Source organism: Tinamus guttatus, unplaced genomic scaffold, assembly GCF_059628265.1.
Source record: "Tinamus guttatus ecotype Peru unplaced genomic scaffold, ASM5962826v1 Tinamus_guttatus_pri_ptg000364l, whole genome shotgun sequence".
Lineage (NCBI taxonomy): Eukaryota > Metazoa > Chordata > Aves > Tinamiformes > Tinamidae > Tinamus > Tinamus guttatus.
The window spans coordinates 2,463,649-2,479,737 of NW_028288898.1; the positions used below are offsets into that span (position 1 = coordinate 2,463,649).

Sequence of the window (16,089 nt, forward strand, 5' to 3'; positions counted from 1 at the left end):
GCTGCCGCGTGCATGGAGCCGCCGCGGGCAGTGCCTCGAGCCCGGCCCTGCTGCCGAGTCTTCCAGGTGGTGATTGCAGAGCCTGCTCCTAGCGGGGGGTAGGCAGGTGAGGCAGCACGTGACAGAAGTACCGCCCGGGACGAGGGGGAGGGCGCGCGAGGCCGCTGCGCTGATGCGGAGCGGAGGCTGCGACGGCCTCCAGGCACGAGTGGCGGGGCCGCCTACAGCTATTGCCTTCTTTCTACCTCAAAAGTCAGGACGATGGGGGCCTCCCCGGGGAGGTGGCTTAAGCAGCTCCCCAGCTCCCACCCTGTGGACCAGAGCAGAGCGCCCTCCCCGGGGCTGCAGGAGCCGAGCGCGGGGCCGGAGACGCCCGGGCTTGGTTGCCCCTCCGTGCTGCCAAGATCACCCTGGCCTTGCTGGGAGCTGGACGGCTGCTCTGGCGGGTGGAGAGCTGGGCCACCTTGTGTGCTGGGCTGCCCGTGCTGTGGCCCTGCCTCCCGCAGAGCCCCTGTCCAAGCTCCTCCAGCCACTAAGAGGAAAATCCGTGTCCTGGTGGAGAAAGGCAGGGGGAAGGTCCCATGGCGCCTCCAGAGGTTGTGGTCTGAGCCCTTCCTCTCCCTCAGCTGCTTCAGCTCTTGGACAAGCAGGAGGCCCCGGCCTCTCTTCTCATGCTGCTTACAGGGCAAAGGCCCAAATGTGGGAAGGCTGGGCCCCCTCTTCTTGCCTTTCCCAGCCAGGCCCGAGATGCTCCCGCTTCTCCTTCCTGCCCTCACTCCTCCTGGAAGCGGCTGCGAGGTGAACCAAACCCTCATAGTGCTATCAGCAAGTTGCAGAAAGGGCCCCAAGCGACCAGGTCCCCAGCACACAGGGTGGGTTAGAACCAGGAGACCCCCCTCCCCTCCGCGTCTGCCCGAAAACAGTTATTGCCCTGTAGCTTCGGCCTGTCCTACGTCACCGAGCCGGTCACAACGCCCTCCTTCCTCTTTAGGCCCCTAGTCTTCGCACCAGTTGCACAGCTCGGCTTGCGTTACCCTGGGGGCACCGCGGCCGTGCCCCCCGCCCCTCCGCGCTGCAGCAGGTCGTGAAGTGATTGTACCTAGTACTGTCCCCCCGCGCGCAGCAGCCCGTGGCATGTGTCCATTTCCTCTCTGACGTCTTCCATATTGTACGTTTCCATAGCAATGATCCCTTGGCCTTAACTTTGGAATTTGGAGACTATATGCAAACATGTAAAAAGGCTCATGAGTATGGATGACACTGGAATTTTATAAATTCTAAAATAAAACCTGAAACAGCTCTGGAGCGTTGCGGATGGTTTTTGTTTCCTCCCTAGGCGGGGCTGAGAGCCAAAGTGGCAGCCCTGGGCCTGGGCTGAGCCCAGCGTGAGGCTGTCCCGTGCCCCGCGACGGAGGGACAAGGGGCAGGTAGCAAGGGCAGGGCCCGGCCGTGGTGGCAGCGGCGCAGGGAACTAGTGCCCCCCTGCAGCCTTGGCCCTCGGGGCTTTGCCCGCAGCGCTGCCGCAGGGGAGGTCACTGCTGCTGGCAGCAGCAAAGCCACCCTGTGTTCCCGTTCTGGGTTAACACGAGTACAAGAGGCTGGAGGGGCCACCGTGCTGAGGCCGAATGCGGCAGGAGGCAAAAGCTCTGGCTCTGCCGGCTGAGCCCGGGCACGCCGCGGGTGCAGCCGCCTTTAATGGGTTTAGTCTGTTTACACAGCACTAGGTTTAACTTACCGTAACACTGCGAACGTGGGTAAATAGCCGGCGTCAGCCCGTCCCCACCCCCAAAATGCCCCCTGTGGCGGAGCCAGCCTCTTCCAGCCAAGCAGAGAAGGCTCCCACCCAACCTGCGGCTCAAGGTTGTCCCAAGGAGGAGCAGGACGGAGCAGAGCGGAGCCTAGGCGCAGCGCCCAGGGCCTTGGGACACGCTGCAGCTCTTAATTGCTTTGCTCCTGCTCTGTTTCCCAGTCCCTGATTGTTGCCGAATCCAAGACGTTGGCCCTGTTCCTCGTGTCTCGTTGTTCTATAAGGATCTGGGTCAAAGAAAAAAAAAAAAAAAAAAGGAGCAAGTTGGTGCTGACACTAGTCAAGTTTCAGCTCTAGCTCCTTATGGGCTGTCTGGTTGCTCAGCCCCTCACTGAGGAGCTTCAAAGCAAGAAGGCAGCACAGGAGGAGGAAGAGGAGCAGCCAGGTGCAGCTGTGGCACCAGCTCACGCGGGGCCACGGCTCCGAGGGAGGCAAAACCCACCTTGTTCTCAGCCAGAGCTTCCTTGGCCAGGTACCGCTCCCGCTTCACCTTGATCTCCACTGACTCGGGGATGTCGGGTACCAGCAACTCAATTAAACGCGCGATAAAGAAAACCACGTGCTGCGAGGGGGAGGAGGAAGGCAGCGGTTAGCGGTGCTGGCCCCTGCACCGCCCGCACAGGTTGGCAGCAGCCGGCGCGCCGTGGGCAGCACCTCAAAGGCGATGATGAAGGCCAGGCGAATGGCGAGCAGCTGCCAGTAAGTCGATGAGAAGTTGCCATCGGGGTCTCTAAATGCCCGGTACCTGCAGGAATAGGACACAGTCACCACTGCCTCTGGGTGCTGAGGGAACCCTGGGGTGAACAAGGTCCCCGAGACCCTTGGGGGAGCTGGTCGGCAACCTGGACCTGGCTGAAGGCCGCCATGCACCACCTTGGCATGCACCTTGGCATGCTCGCCAAGGAGGTGGCACTGGCAGAGAGATGCGAGCGGCAGCATAAACGAGATCGAGCAGGACGGGGGCTCCCACCTGCACATGGTGTTGTTGTGCTGCACAAACTCCCACGGCGCGTGCGCCAAGGAGAAGTTCACGTAGCCGCGCAGGCTGCTGTCGTAGATGTGCTTGTAGTAGGTGCGGGGCAGGAAGTCAGACGTGAAGGCAATGAGGAAGGCCTGGGAGGAAGGAGATCTGCGTCAGGGGGCTTCCCACGCAGCCCGAAGGACATCCCAGTCCCACCGGCCAAACCACCTTCATGGCCACACATTTCTGAACTCGCTCGAACACGACAGGCTGCCCCAGGCCTTATCCTCAGCTGCACAAACCAGACACAACCACAGCTTCATCTTGGAGGGCAGCTTGCTGCTAAGAGTGCCTTGTTTCACACTCGCCCCTCGATTAACCCTGATTTCCCTAACTCTCAACGCACGTTGCTGATGACAGCCAGGTGGGCGATGACCTCGAGGATGTAGAACCAGATGCCGATGCCCTGTGCCCGCTCAGCCACAGGCCGCCGGTAGTCGCAGACCAACTTCTGCGCGTCCACGCGGATCTCCACCCAGTTGTTGAGCAGGGCGAAAAGGGGCGCCAGGGGACAGGCTGCCACGAAGATGGTGATGAAGCCAAACTGCATGACTGGGGTGTGAGGAAGAGGAAGGACAGGGGGTTGAGAGGCAGCAGCAGCGGCAGCAGCTTCCGCTGCCAGCCCCCTTCCCACCTCACCAGCACCCAGAGGTCCCCACAGAAGGGTTAAACCCCTGGAGCTGACTCAGTTGGAGGAGGGAGGCAAGGAAGGAGCCTCCTCCGGGCAGAGGAAGCCATGAGGCGCAGCAGCCTGGGCTGGGCTCCAGGGTAAAGCCTAGCCTGAGTCGGAGGCTTCCTGTGGAACATTTTCCTCCTAAATCCAGGCCCAGCAGGGAGAAGAGCCACAGCCCGTGCCAGGACCAGGCTCCGGCAAAGAGACCGGTCTCCTTTGCACCCCTGCTGCGGGGAGCGGCCTGGCCCGCTGCCCCCCAGATTGCCGGGGCCCATGGGCACCTCACGCTGACACCCCAGGGCTGCTGCTCTGCCAGGGAGTTTCTCCACAGCCGTCCTGAGGCGCCATGAGGAGACACGTGTCCCCCCACGCCCACCGCTCACTCCTCACCATGTGCCAACATCCCAGTCCCAGGCCGGCCGCAGAGCCCTTCGGGTTCCTACCCATCTCCAGGTACTCATCAAAGAGCCCCTCGAACACCAGCAGTTGGTAGTTCTCCTCCCAGGGCGCCTTCTCCGCCTGTACCGATTCCCCATCCTTGGCTGCCTTCTTGCTGGAGTTGAACCTGTGTTTCTGCCACCAACACTTCAGCTTCCTGGAAGGAGATGACAGTGACACGGTTTGCTGCTCAGGAGCCATGAGCTGCTTGCGCTCGGGGCTTGCAGCAGGACGGGGCGCGACGCGGCCGCGCTCCCCACCGCAGCACCCGCGGCACTTACGGGATGACCACCTCCTGCATGTTGTTGATGATCTGCTTCCCCACCATGATGACAAGCAGCTCCTGCGCGAGCTCGATGAGGCACCCGCCCGGGCTGCACTGTATGGGAAGAGCAAGGGCTCCCTCAGGGCCGGATCCAGCAGGTGGAAGAGTCCTAAGGGTCCAGTGTTAAGACTCCCCACCATCCCCAGTGGCCCAGAAGACTGTGAGCACAGGAAGGCATCAATGGGGAGCACCAGCTCCAGGGTGGGGTGACAGTCCCGTAGTTTGTGACTCACAGACACCCCACAGGCAGGAAGATCACAAGGAGAGGTGCCTGCGTCCCAGCAAGGACCCTGTCCTGTGGGGGGCACCGCCAACACTCACCTCCTCGTTGCGGACGCCCAGAAAGTTCACGTAGTTCCCGGGGTAGCCGACAAACCTGCGCAAGCCGGGGCAGAGACGTAAGCCCATGGGTCACCCTTTCTCCCCACCCTGCCCCTATCCACTGCCTCCCATTCTCCACAAGACTCTGGTGTCCATGGACACATCCCAGCAACCCTGGGAGTGAGCTGGGCTCCGAGAAACCTTAGTGCTGCCCCTCTCATCCAAACCCCCCCAGGCACCACAAAGGGAATGCAGAGGGAAGGACGGACATCTCAGACGCCTCCAAAAGGCCCAGCAGTGCATTTCCATGAAGGAAAGGGGGCTCCTGGGTGTCCTGTCTTACACCAAAGCCCTCCAAGGATTCCAGCTTTTGGGTAGGCACCCAGCAGGCCAGGAAGGAGTGAGTGGCTGTCCCGGTGCGGTGCTCCTTGCCCCAAGGTGGCAGCACCACTCCAGCTTGCCACAGCCCTCCAAGAATATGTCCCCATCCCTGCCAAACGCCAGAGCCCTGCAGGACACAGGTGGGCACGGGCTGTTCCCTGACACGAAGCTCCCTTCTCCCCGCAAAGGCCTTACTTGCCCTTGAAGAAGGCGACGTAGAAAGGAGAGGAGTAGAAGTTGACGAACTGGAAGACGAACACCTTGAAGATGAAGGCGTCCTCGTACTTGGTCTGTGTGCGGTGCATCTCTGCAGGGGGGAAGCACAGAGCGGCTCGCTGGTGTTGGTCCTAACCAGTTAAGACTCTGATCAGCCTCCTGGAGCACGTCCTGCGCTCTGCCCTCTCCCTCCCCTGCCCACACGACTGTCCCTTGGTCTTGCTCTGGTCAACCCTGATGAAGAGCGTCCTCCAAGCAGCTGCCATACCAGGAGCCCAGGCCACCCGTTCTGGCACCTCTTGCCTAATTGTGCTGGTGTCTCCTCATGGGAGCAGCAGCGAGCAGCTCACGCTCTCCAGAGTCTCGCTGTCATGGGGAGGGCCAAAGGGAACCAGGTTTTAAGGATTCATGTCACTTTGTGCCTTCCCCACCGTGCCAGCTTACCCCACTTGGTGAGGAAATGAGCCAGGGAAATGTAGATCTTGGAAAGGATGAGGATGAAGAACAGATTCACCACTGAGCCCGTGACACTGGCAATACGAGATGCCTACAGGAAAAGCAACACGGAGAGCACGACAGGCGAGGTCGACAAAACACAGCAAGAAAAGCAGATCTGCTCAGCGCGGGAGCGGCTCCGGCCACGTCTTACCGAGGCCACGAAGCGGAAGTACCCGGAGCTGGCGAGCAGGATGGCAACTACCACCCGGTACAGGATAACAGAGACCACAAACATCACCACGATGGCAATCTGCAGACAGCACACGACAGGTGAGCGAAAACCTCACTTACCCTAAGGCATTAACAGCTACAAGGGAGGTCACTTGTAACCCACCCCTTTTTTTCCCATATCAACCCCCTCTATCATGTCTGCCTAGAACAGGCCAGCCTTGGCAGCCGATGGAGCTGCTCTCCCAGCCCTCCCGAGATCTCACCATCATTATAACAACCATGGACCCGGCCAAAATCCGTTGGTGGCGGTTGCGCTTGGGGAAATAGGGCTCCTCTGTGCCGGTAATGGGGTTTATTATCGTCATGGGGGCTGTGGCAGTGAACTGGGGTCGTGGCCGCTCCTAGGGAGGAGGAGGAAGGTGTTACAGGCACCCAGTGGTTTGGCTCAGCACAGTTTTGGGGGGCGTTGCAGAGGGTCGGGACCCCCACCTCAATGTCCTCGAAGTCGGAGCAGTCCCAGCGGTGCGCCAGGGAAGCGTTCATCCGCTTCCAGTGCTCCAGGAACATCACCGCCCACAGCGACATGAACATGCTGAAGAAGATGGTCCCACCATGGTCAAAGAGGCGCCCTGCCTGCGGGGCAGCAGAGCAGGGCCGTGAGGGAGGTCAAGGGCTGCCACCGCCACACGCAACGTCTCACAGCAGCTTCATGGTGTTGCTTTGTGGGCCAGCGGACCCACAGGAGGACCTGGGATCCCCGTGACGCAGGTGGCTCTGAGGGACCCTGAGCACGAGGGAGGTTGGCAAATGCTCCCAACCTGTCCTGCCCACAAGACTCATGTAGAACAGCACCTTGTCCCTGCTCCTTCTCAACGCCAGATAGAGCGAGGGCAAATCCCGGTGCTTCCAAGAGCACTTGCAGGCCCCCAGCAGCCTCCCCGCCAGGGCCCTGCAGGACACAGCACCCCTTGCAGCCAGACATGGGCTGACAGGGCAGGGAGGAACCCACGTCTGCTCCACCTGCCTCCAAGGAAGCGGGATCTCACCATAAACGTCGTGCAGATGCTGGAGAGCTGCCAGTAGGGACAGGACTTGCAGAGGGGACACATCCTGTACTGCTCTTGGCTTTCACAGACCTCCTGCCTACAAGCAAAGGAAAGAGCAGCAAGGAGTCTGCCATAGCTTGCCCTCTCCCACAGCGTCCAGGCAGGCTGCAGCCCAGGTGCCCAGGCTCCCCAGAATGAGAAGTTTCCTCTCTTTTGCTAAAATTTGGCCCTAATGGGTCAGAACTTGGGGTGCCAAGGGTTAGCCTGCACCCAACAGGCGACTCAGCCCCAACGAGGCCCACTGGGCTGCTGAAACCTACCCAAACTGCCCCTCCTGTGGCCAGGGGAAGGGATGAGCGGGGAGATCAGGGGGCACTTACGCAGGCACGTCATTAAACATGAGGAAGATGCCCGCTACGAACACCAAGGTCCCCACAACTGCTGCAGGCAGGAGCCACCCCGTGTAGAAACCTGGAGGAAGAAGAGGAGGGCAGGGAGTGCGAGTCCCGTGGGCCTCGGTCGAGACCAGCGCCCTGCGGCTCTGCTGAGAGTGGCTACAGCTACAGACAGAGCATTTCTCCTTGCCAGGCTGCTGCCGCAGGGGGAAGAAGCCACCTGAAAAGTGTCTCAGGACACTGTGGCCCGGAACGGGTCCAGAGGAGCAGCTCCGACAGCCCCTCACGCTCCCAGCCCTCTCCGTGGCCCAAGGAGAAGTCATGTCCGGATGGACTGAGGCACCTGAGCTGCTCCGGAACCTGCAGGACTCACCCAGCCAAGCGAAGTAGAAAGCCACCTTCTCTCCAAAGTACTTGCGGATGTGATCCAGGGGCTGGTACTTGTACCACTTTCTCCAGTTGGCCCAGTACTGGAAGAGGATTTGGCGCTGGTTGAGGCTGCTGGGAGCTGATTCCTCCGACGGGAGCTTGAAAGGACCCTGCGGGGACACTCATGGCATGAGCAAGATGAAGCAGAGGGCTGTGCCAGGATGCTGCATCCCATCCCAGAGGGTGGCTCCGAAGAGGTCTCCACTTCCCCACTTTCTTTAAGGGCCCTGAACAAGGCTGAGGGTGCCCCGGGCTGGTGTCTCCGGGGCGGCAGCGGGCAGCTGGCTACGTACGTCGTGCAGTGGGAAGGCGGCGCTGAAGACGTTCTCGCTCAGCAGCCAGTCCACGCCGACCTCCCTCTCCTTGGAGCGGCCGTACTGCGTCGTCGCCAGAATCTCGTAGAGCTGGTGGGGGCAAAGCGGGAGAAGATGAGCAGGGCTTGTTCATGGGGAGAGGGCTCCACACCACCCATTGCGGGAGAGCTGCTTTTGGGCTACTACCTCCAAGCTTGGCTCTCAGAAACACTGCCACGTTCTTCCCCGTGACCCTGAGCAGCAGAGAAGGCTTCTCCTCTCTGCTCCCCTCTGAAGTTCTTTGCACGTAGCAACACATGTTCTGACAACAGGCTCTTGCCTGTGACACGAACCCTCTCCGGGGACAATGTCTATGGCTCGCGGCAGTTCTCCCTCAGACCCTGCACACCATCGGAGGCCAGGGAAGAGAGGCCGTTGCAGCTTCGCTACGCAAGGTACTCACGATTTGATGCCGCTGGGTGGTGGAGAAGAAGGTGTCCTGTTTTTCACTCCCTAGGAACCTGGCAGCACAGAGAGCAAGAGCCCGTGGGCACAAGGCTCGTGGGACAAGCTGCTCTGCTACCCCAGCCCTTCAACTCCCATGGCCGCAGCACCATGCTGGAGGCTCCGTACGGGCCCGGCAGGCAGGACTTCTGCCCCAGCTAGTGCCACCACTTGGCAGCACAGCGGGGACAGCTGGGCAGCCCTTGCCCCGTCAGCAGCTGCGCGCTGCCCTCTGAGCAGCGCTGCTCTCCTTGGCACGGCCGTATCGCAGCTGCAGCCACCCGCTGCGGTGGCCAGGCCCGCAGCAAAGGCTGCCAAATCAGCCTGGGGGCTATAAACGTGTCGGAGGATGAGCAAGACCCCAGGAAGGGGTGGGTGGGGATGAGGAGCTGTTGCTGTAGGCCTCGTTGTGCAGGCACGGGAGGAAGGAATCCAAGTCCAAGCCGAGAAGGAGCGAGCAGTGGCCGAAGCTGCCAAGAGCTGCTCCCCGGGGGCTCTTACCATTGCAGCTTGTTCACCTTGAACTGGCAGGTGTAGTGGTCGAGGGGCAGGTTGGGAACCTCCTCGGCCATCACGTTGCGGATCCCCAGCTTGCCCAGCACTCTGGCTGACCAGTTGGAGGCCTGGTTGGGCAGGGCCTGCACACAGGGGACAGAAAGGTCAGCAGGAGGGAGCAGTAACAAGAGAGCAGCGAACCCAACTGCAGGTGGGAGACAGAAGGGATAACCCCACACTGGGAGGCCACGATGGAGGAGGAAGCCTGTACTAGGGGACGGGGGACAAGAGAGGTGATAAGGACAAGAAGCTCAGAAGGGATTTGAGGTGGGACCCAACGGACTTGGGGAAGGAACTGGGGAGCACTGAGCCCACAAGAAAGTGAGGAGGAGGAAGTGGAGGAGGAGGAGGAAAGGGGTGGGGAGGAGGAGAAGACAACCTCCTCACAGAGGCTCCTGGCAAGGCGCTGCTCCTGGGGAGAGCCAGGGCTGGAGGCACCGTGCACCTCCAAAGAGCACCGTCTAGCAGCTCACCTGCAGTGGCAGGCGGAGCTGCAGCTCCTCGGCGTAGTAGCAGAGCACGCTCCAGGGCGCGCTCAGCAGCAGGTAATGCACCACCTTCTTCTCCATGCGGCTCACGTGCTGCGAGGGGCAACCAGGGCAGAGAGGGGGCTGTGGGGACACTGGCACACGTGTCGCGGGACTCGCTCGGCCAGTCTGGATTAGCCCAGTGGGCCCATGTCCATCCTGGCAGGACCGACCCTCCCAGCCCCATGGAGAAGGGATGAGCCGGTTCCACATCCCACACAGCCTTCGTCATCCTTGCTGTCCTGCTCCACTCCCAGCGGGGTCCTTTTGGGATCATGGACACAGCTGCCATCCCTTCTCCCGACTTCCAGAGATTAACACACAGTGGAAAAACTGCTGTCAAACCTCCAGGTACCTTTTCCATGTGGATGCCAGTATCAAGAAGCTTGTCCAGGAACCTCTTGCGCCAGGTCCTGTGGATAAGGGCCGATCTCTCCCGGACACCCTTGTTGTCACTGCTCTCCTTCAGCTTCGTGAGTTCCCGGGGAACCGTTTCCCACACAAGGACAAAGTCTGAAGCAGAAGAGGAAGCTCGTGCCCACACCGTGGCTCCTGCGCCACCAGCACAGGACTCAGTGCAACCACAGGGCCAGGCATTTGTTTCGTGGGTAAAACAAGGAACAGAGGTAAAAGTGCTTGGGCTGCAAACGTCTTTCAAAGGCTTGAGTTCCTCAGAAGGACAACGCTCACTGGGGGCTTGCAGGAGGTCTTATGGACCAACTATAGCCAACTGCACTTGTTAAGGACAGCGTCAGCCATGGAGATTGGAAGCCTCTTCTGTTCCTTACCAACCCAGCAGGCCCCATGCAGCCACATCCTCCCCATTTAGGGTGAAAGCCCTCAAAGATCCCCCTCACCTATCCTGGTGTGACCATCACTGAAGACGTTGTCAGTGCTCTGCTTGTCCAGGGATGAGTTGTTGAGCTAAGAAAAAGGAAACACAGAGAACCATGATGGTTGGCAAAAACCTTCAAAGACCTTCAAGATCATTGAGTCTGCCCATAAAATACACAGCAATAAGAGCCCAGATCTCCTCACAGAGCTAGTCTGGCTGGAGGGCTTCTCCTCCCCTGCTCCTGGCCTTTCCTTCAAGCCCCCTTACTACAGGACACGGCTCGAGCAGCCCTCGGTTCTCCCTGCAGAAGTGCCAGGTGCTGGCAAGGCCGGGGACCCCCTCCTACAACCCCATGGATGCAGAAGGTTCCTGGAGAGCAAAAGCTTTCAGCTGTGGTGGACTTGGGATTAGGAAGAGGATGAGAGGTGAGCTCCCATGTGAAAAATACTTTTAATGTTGCAAATTGCCATCAGTAAAGGGCATCATTCAATTTGAGGCAGGTAGGTGGGAGAGTAACTTGGGGTCGAGTTTCATAAACACAAGGCCTGACTTTCAAGCCAGAAATTCCTCAGGAACTGCGATTCCTTAGGACCTGGGATCCTTGGGTGCCTCTGGCTCTCGGGCCACACAGAACATCACGTGGGTTCTTATGGTCACTTTGGGGGCAGATGCTGAGTTTTGTGCATTACTTGGGCCCAGGTGCTCTGCTGGAGTCTCTCCAGGCCCAACAGGAGCCAGCCCCGAGGTACAGGACAAAAACAGGGGCTCTGGCTGGGCTGCCACGAGGGACACAGCCACCTACCTTGGTGATTTCGCTGGACTCCTTGTTCATGCTGCCGTAGTAGACCCCTCTGCTGCTCTGCTCCTGCTCTACCAGGCTGCTGTGCAGATCATCCGAGGTCTTTCTCCGCTGCATGGCGATCCGTTGCGCCGGGAGCTGTTCCTGCTGCCGGGAGGCCGATCAGCTCAACGAGAGCGCGTCAGCGTGAGCACGGACGAGCCGTCGCCCCCAAAACAGGCAGCCTTAAAGGCTGACGAGGTCTGATGCTGGAGATGCAGTAAGAGCTGCTTCTCTCTCCCCCAGCTCCACAGCCAGAAACTCCTGCCCAAGACTGGTGAAACCACTAGGTTTCCAGGTGGAAAACGAAAAGGAATCAACGGTCAGCAGTCTCATTTAGGCCAAACGCGACGTCCTTTCTTCACATGGCACCTCAGACCATGTCCAAGTGCCTGTGTCTACACCCCAGCCAAGATAAAGTGGGGTTCAGCCAGCAAAAACCTGGTGAGAAAAATGCATTTTTCTCCTCTTGGATTTTTCACCTCGCTGCTCGGCATTGCAGCTAAAGGAAGGAGTTTTCATGCACAACCACCCAGCAAAAAGACAGGTCCATCAGCAGGTGTGACCCAGCGGTGCAAAAGTCAGGAATTTCCTCTCTGCCACAAACTATTCCCCAGAAAGAGGTCCAAAACATGGACTGCTCATAGCCCAAGAACTTCAAACCCTTCACACAAGGCACACAGAGCAATACAGTAACCTCACACAGTGCTTTCCACCATCTCAGGCACGTTGGGATTTCACTAAAAAGCAGAAAAGGCGCCTGCTGCAGCCGTGGGCAGGCCAGAAGGATGTCACAGCAGTCCCAGCACACACAGGCAAGGGGAAGATCAGTCGTGTTCCCTTTCTCCAGCTGGCAGCAAGAGTAAATCAGAGGGGTGTTGCCTGAACTAGTGGTAATGAAAACCAGGCAGAGGTAACAGGGTACGTGCACTAAATGGGAAGAGCTACTCTCTTGGAGTGCATATTCCACCTAAATACACTGGACGGTCTCACTTTCCCAAATTAAATAACTTCATGCAAAGTCTAGGTGAGCGGAAGCTGCTGTGCATCTGAGAGCTGCAGTCACCCTCTCCCTTCTGCTTTCTTCTTCTAGCACAAGTGCTTGTGTGGCTGCAGCAAGAACAACCTAAGCAAATACAACTAATTTATGGCTAGGATCTTACACAGGCCTGTAGCAATAGTTGGCCATTGGTGAATCACTTTTCTGGAGCCTCCAGGTACCAGGTTGTTCCTGCTCTTCCAAGGTCTCTGCCATTCCATGCTCTCAGGGGAACCTGCTACAGTCTCTGTAGCTAAGCTAAGTCTTAACGACTTTTCCTTAATCTAGAGTCACTTTATACCACAGGGGCATTCAAAAGCAGATGTAAATATAATACTTAGGCTCTTTCTTTTCCCCTCAATATGTCTTTAGTCGTGGCAGTGGTTTGGATTTGGTTTGTTTCAGATTATAGCAAAGCTCCTTCATCTAACAGAGCTGCATGGAATTTGTCCTAGCACTTGGCATCGAAATGCACCAAGAATCCTGGTCCAAGATCACCGTGGTCAAAAGACACCATTGGAAAACCCATGGGCAGCCCATACCAACCTAGCTGTTCTGACACATGAGCTTCTCTTTTCTGGGGTGTCAACGCTGCGCAAGGAAGAAACCTGCTAAATTCATCTGAAAGCATCAAAACGCCACACAGTTCCTCAAAAGCAAAGAAGTCATGGAAATAGGATCAGCCTCTTGCTCCTGGACTGAGAACTAGCTGGTATGGAGATAAAATGTTCCTCTGGGGAATGATGTCCCTCCTTATTCCTGCTGTGCTCGGGATTGGCAGTGACACGAGACAAGCGGTGGGGCAGTCACCATTCAAAGCCTCACTGCCCACCCCAGCCTTCTTCCACTTCCACTTCCCTTTTGAGGATCCAAATCCCCCAGGAACCTTTGGATAATCCAGGCAAAACTTCCACATCTTGAGCCACATTTTTGGCACCCGAACGTCCTGAAAAGTTCAGGGCTGAGATGCCCACTAAGAAGCCCCCACCATAGCCAGAAGCCAGTTTGTGGAGCACATGTACACTCATCGTTTTGCAAAGCACATAGTGGCCCTGCCTTGGAGCTGGTGAGAAAGGGAGGAAGGAGGAAATAGTTGCAAGATGAACCCCTGTAAATCCAGATTAACACTCAGGAGCTTCCAGTACCTGGTGTAACAGACGCTGCCGTGATCCCCTCCATCATGTCTGACACCCTCGTTCAACCTGAGCGCGATACACGCGCGCAGCCGTACGGCAGGCAGCAGGATCAGAAACCAAGACTCTTCTCCATACCTGATGTCCGGGACCACCGCACTGTGGTCAGGCTCCAGCGGGAAGCGAGCACTGGCAAAGCAAAACGCCAAGGATCCCTCCCACGCTGCTGCCCTGAGTCCGTGTCTCTGTCTCCTGCTTGCCCTCGAGTTTCTAGAGGCAGGGAAGCGCTGCTCGTTATTGCTTTAACACTGTGGTTTACGGCTGCTTCCCGTCTTGGGAAAGGCCAGTTTGCATTGCTGAGAGATAAGGCCCGTGGGCAGGCCCGGGAGGAGAAGGGCGGCAGGTCTGCGGTGCCTTCCTGCGAGCAGAGCAGCCGTTAGCAGGCCCTGCCCTTGTTTGAGATGGAGGTGGGAACTCCGTGTCCCGGAGCAAACAGAGCGGCCGCGTTCCAGGGAGCTCGCGGGGAGCCGACCTTTGGCAGAGCAGACACGAGGAAGGGCAGAGGGGCTGCGCTCCGGTGGTCCTGGTCCCCAGCGTTTGCCCAGGTCAGCTCCCGAATGGAGGCCCTGCCTAAGCAACAGGGAGAAAGGTCACCCCGGGCGAGCGCCATGGCCGAGCGGAGCCTCCCGCCGCAGCGGTGCCGGCGTCACCCTACCCGCTCCGGCTGCGCAAGTGCCGAATTCCGGCGGTGCTTCTGTGGCATCACAATGGCAGACGGAGCCACCCTGCGACGGAGCCGGGCGCACGGAGCTGAAGTTCCCAGGGCAAAGCGGGGGACAGTGGAGCTCGGTGTCCCTTGGCTCGCGGGCTACAAACTCCTGGTCTTGCCCAGGGGCTCACCCATCTCTCGAAGATTCAAATCCAGTGCAAGTTAGAATAAATCAAACCAGCACTAAGGGAATTTTTCAAGTACACCTTTCAGTCTTTCACACTTCTTATTTCTCAGCTATTTCTCTGCATTTGGATAAGGCAGGAGGACGAGGTTTACAGCGCTGGTGGGCAGCAGCCCAAGACCTGACATGCAGTAACCAGCACACCTCATACTAACCAACTAATACCTCATTGGAGATTTGGTTCAACTGCTAACAGAGAGAAGGGAACAGTTCCTTTAAAAAGAGCCAAAATATTACTTTTTACTGGAGAACTTGTCAAACAAGTAAGCTGATACGTCCTTTTAACAGCAGCAGCTTTCATATGTAGACTGTTTTGTTGCTATGTTCCCTTACAAGGGCTACAGGCCACATGTGAGAAGTTCCTCAGATACCTGACACGTTCATTGGATAAAAACCCTGTTCAAAACATGCTTGTGTGCACCTCAAACCTGCTACGGAGCCGGTTATTCGGTTACACTCACTCAGTTCTTTTCCCAGCCTTTACCTTGATCTATTTAGCTCACGATAAAAAATTCACTGTGACCTGGCCAGGGCAGCAGCTTCTCCCCAGGAGTGATGAGAGATACCTGTTAAGACAAACACACTTCAGCAGATGGCAATCCCTTCCTAGGAAGCTTTGGAGACGCTGAAGACACAAAGGTCAGCTGCCTATATCAAACATGAGTGTAGAGGAATGTCAAAACCACCTCTCTGAATTTAACGGCAACAAGACTTGATGTGGTTTTTTTTCAAAGAAGTCGACCCTTACCTTGTTGGGTCATCTGGCAGCAGCTCATGGTCTATCCTTACCTTATCCTTATGTCTCTGGCCCTACTTTCCACCTCTTGTCAGGAAACCCAGCTCCTGCAGTCAGAGTGTAGAGGGAGAGAGCCCAAGGACACCAGTGTAACCAACTGAGGGCGGATATACAGCTCGCCCCTCCTCGGGGGCTGCTGAAAAACATCCTGAGTAAGCAAGTTTGGTACTGAGACGATGCCAGATGCCCTCCTGGCCTCCCAACACCCCGTCTTGACACCTGCCTCGCAAGCAACTGCTGCAAGAGGGGCAACTAATCCCCAGGCACAGATTGTGTTGACGGAAGCGCTCAGGGAAACCATCAGAAATAGGGTCCGCTCTAGCTGGCACCAAACATCTTGCCAAAGGTGACTACTGCCACCGCAGAGATCAAGTAACTGATGACAGATCATATGGCAGTGCAATAAGCAGCAGCCCCCAGGGCACCCTGCCAACCTTCCTGCCTCCTCTGCCATCAGCACATTAGCAGCGAGCCCTTCTGAGCTCTGCCAGTTAAAATTAGGAGTCCTTCACAGAGGACTGCATCTTACCCCTCTCCAGACTCTTCTAGGGCTTTCAAAACTGCAATCCAAGTGTCTGGCACTCCAAGCAGGTGGCTTTCCATGAAGGGATGCTGGCAGCATTCGTAAGATGAAGACTACGTTTGAAGAGACACTAAATCACTGCCTCCCTCTATAGGAGCTCTGCTTGTTTTCAACACAACTGAACACAAAAGCCTCTGCCGAACCTTTCAGCTTCGCTTCGGGCAGCGGTGGCACCTGTGACGATCAAGGAGCTGCTTTGAAACGCCGGAGTGCGGGCCCCACGTAGCACTCTTGGGTTCTGAAATAGATCTCAAAAGGGCCTTGACTGCAGCCTAGGAAGCAGAATACCTGCCTTGCTTTCTGCTGTGCTTT

At 57.7% G+C, this 16,089-nt stretch overlaps 1 protein-coding gene across 1 annotated transcript; it reads right to left on the reverse strand.

Annotated features, from left to right (window-relative positions):
* Positions 1-1,938: 1,938 nt before the first annotated feature.
* On the reverse strand, positions 1,939-11,417 carry ANO7 (anoctamin 7). The gene is made up of 23 exons (XM_088530167.1): positions 11,238-11,417; positions 10,458-10,524; positions 9,956-10,113; positions 9,547-9,654; positions 9,020-9,156; positions 8,478-8,535; positions 8,015-8,125; positions 7,666-7,831; positions 7,278-7,368; positions 6,898-6,994; positions 6,341-6,484; positions 6,115-6,252; positions 5,832-5,930; positions 5,627-5,729; positions 5,162-5,273; positions 4,586-4,640; positions 4,221-4,318; positions 3,945-4,096; positions 3,175-3,380; positions 2,778-2,920; positions 2,462-2,552; positions 2,250-2,369; positions 1,939-2,034 (listed from the first exon to the last, which is right to left on the reverse strand). Exons 1-23 carry the CDS (start codon positions 11,349-11,351, stop codon positions 1,939-1,941), a joined length of 2,664 nt encoding a protein of 887 aa, XP_088386293.1. The 5' UTR covers positions 11,352-11,417.
* Positions 11,418-16,089: the final 4,672 nt, after the last annotated feature.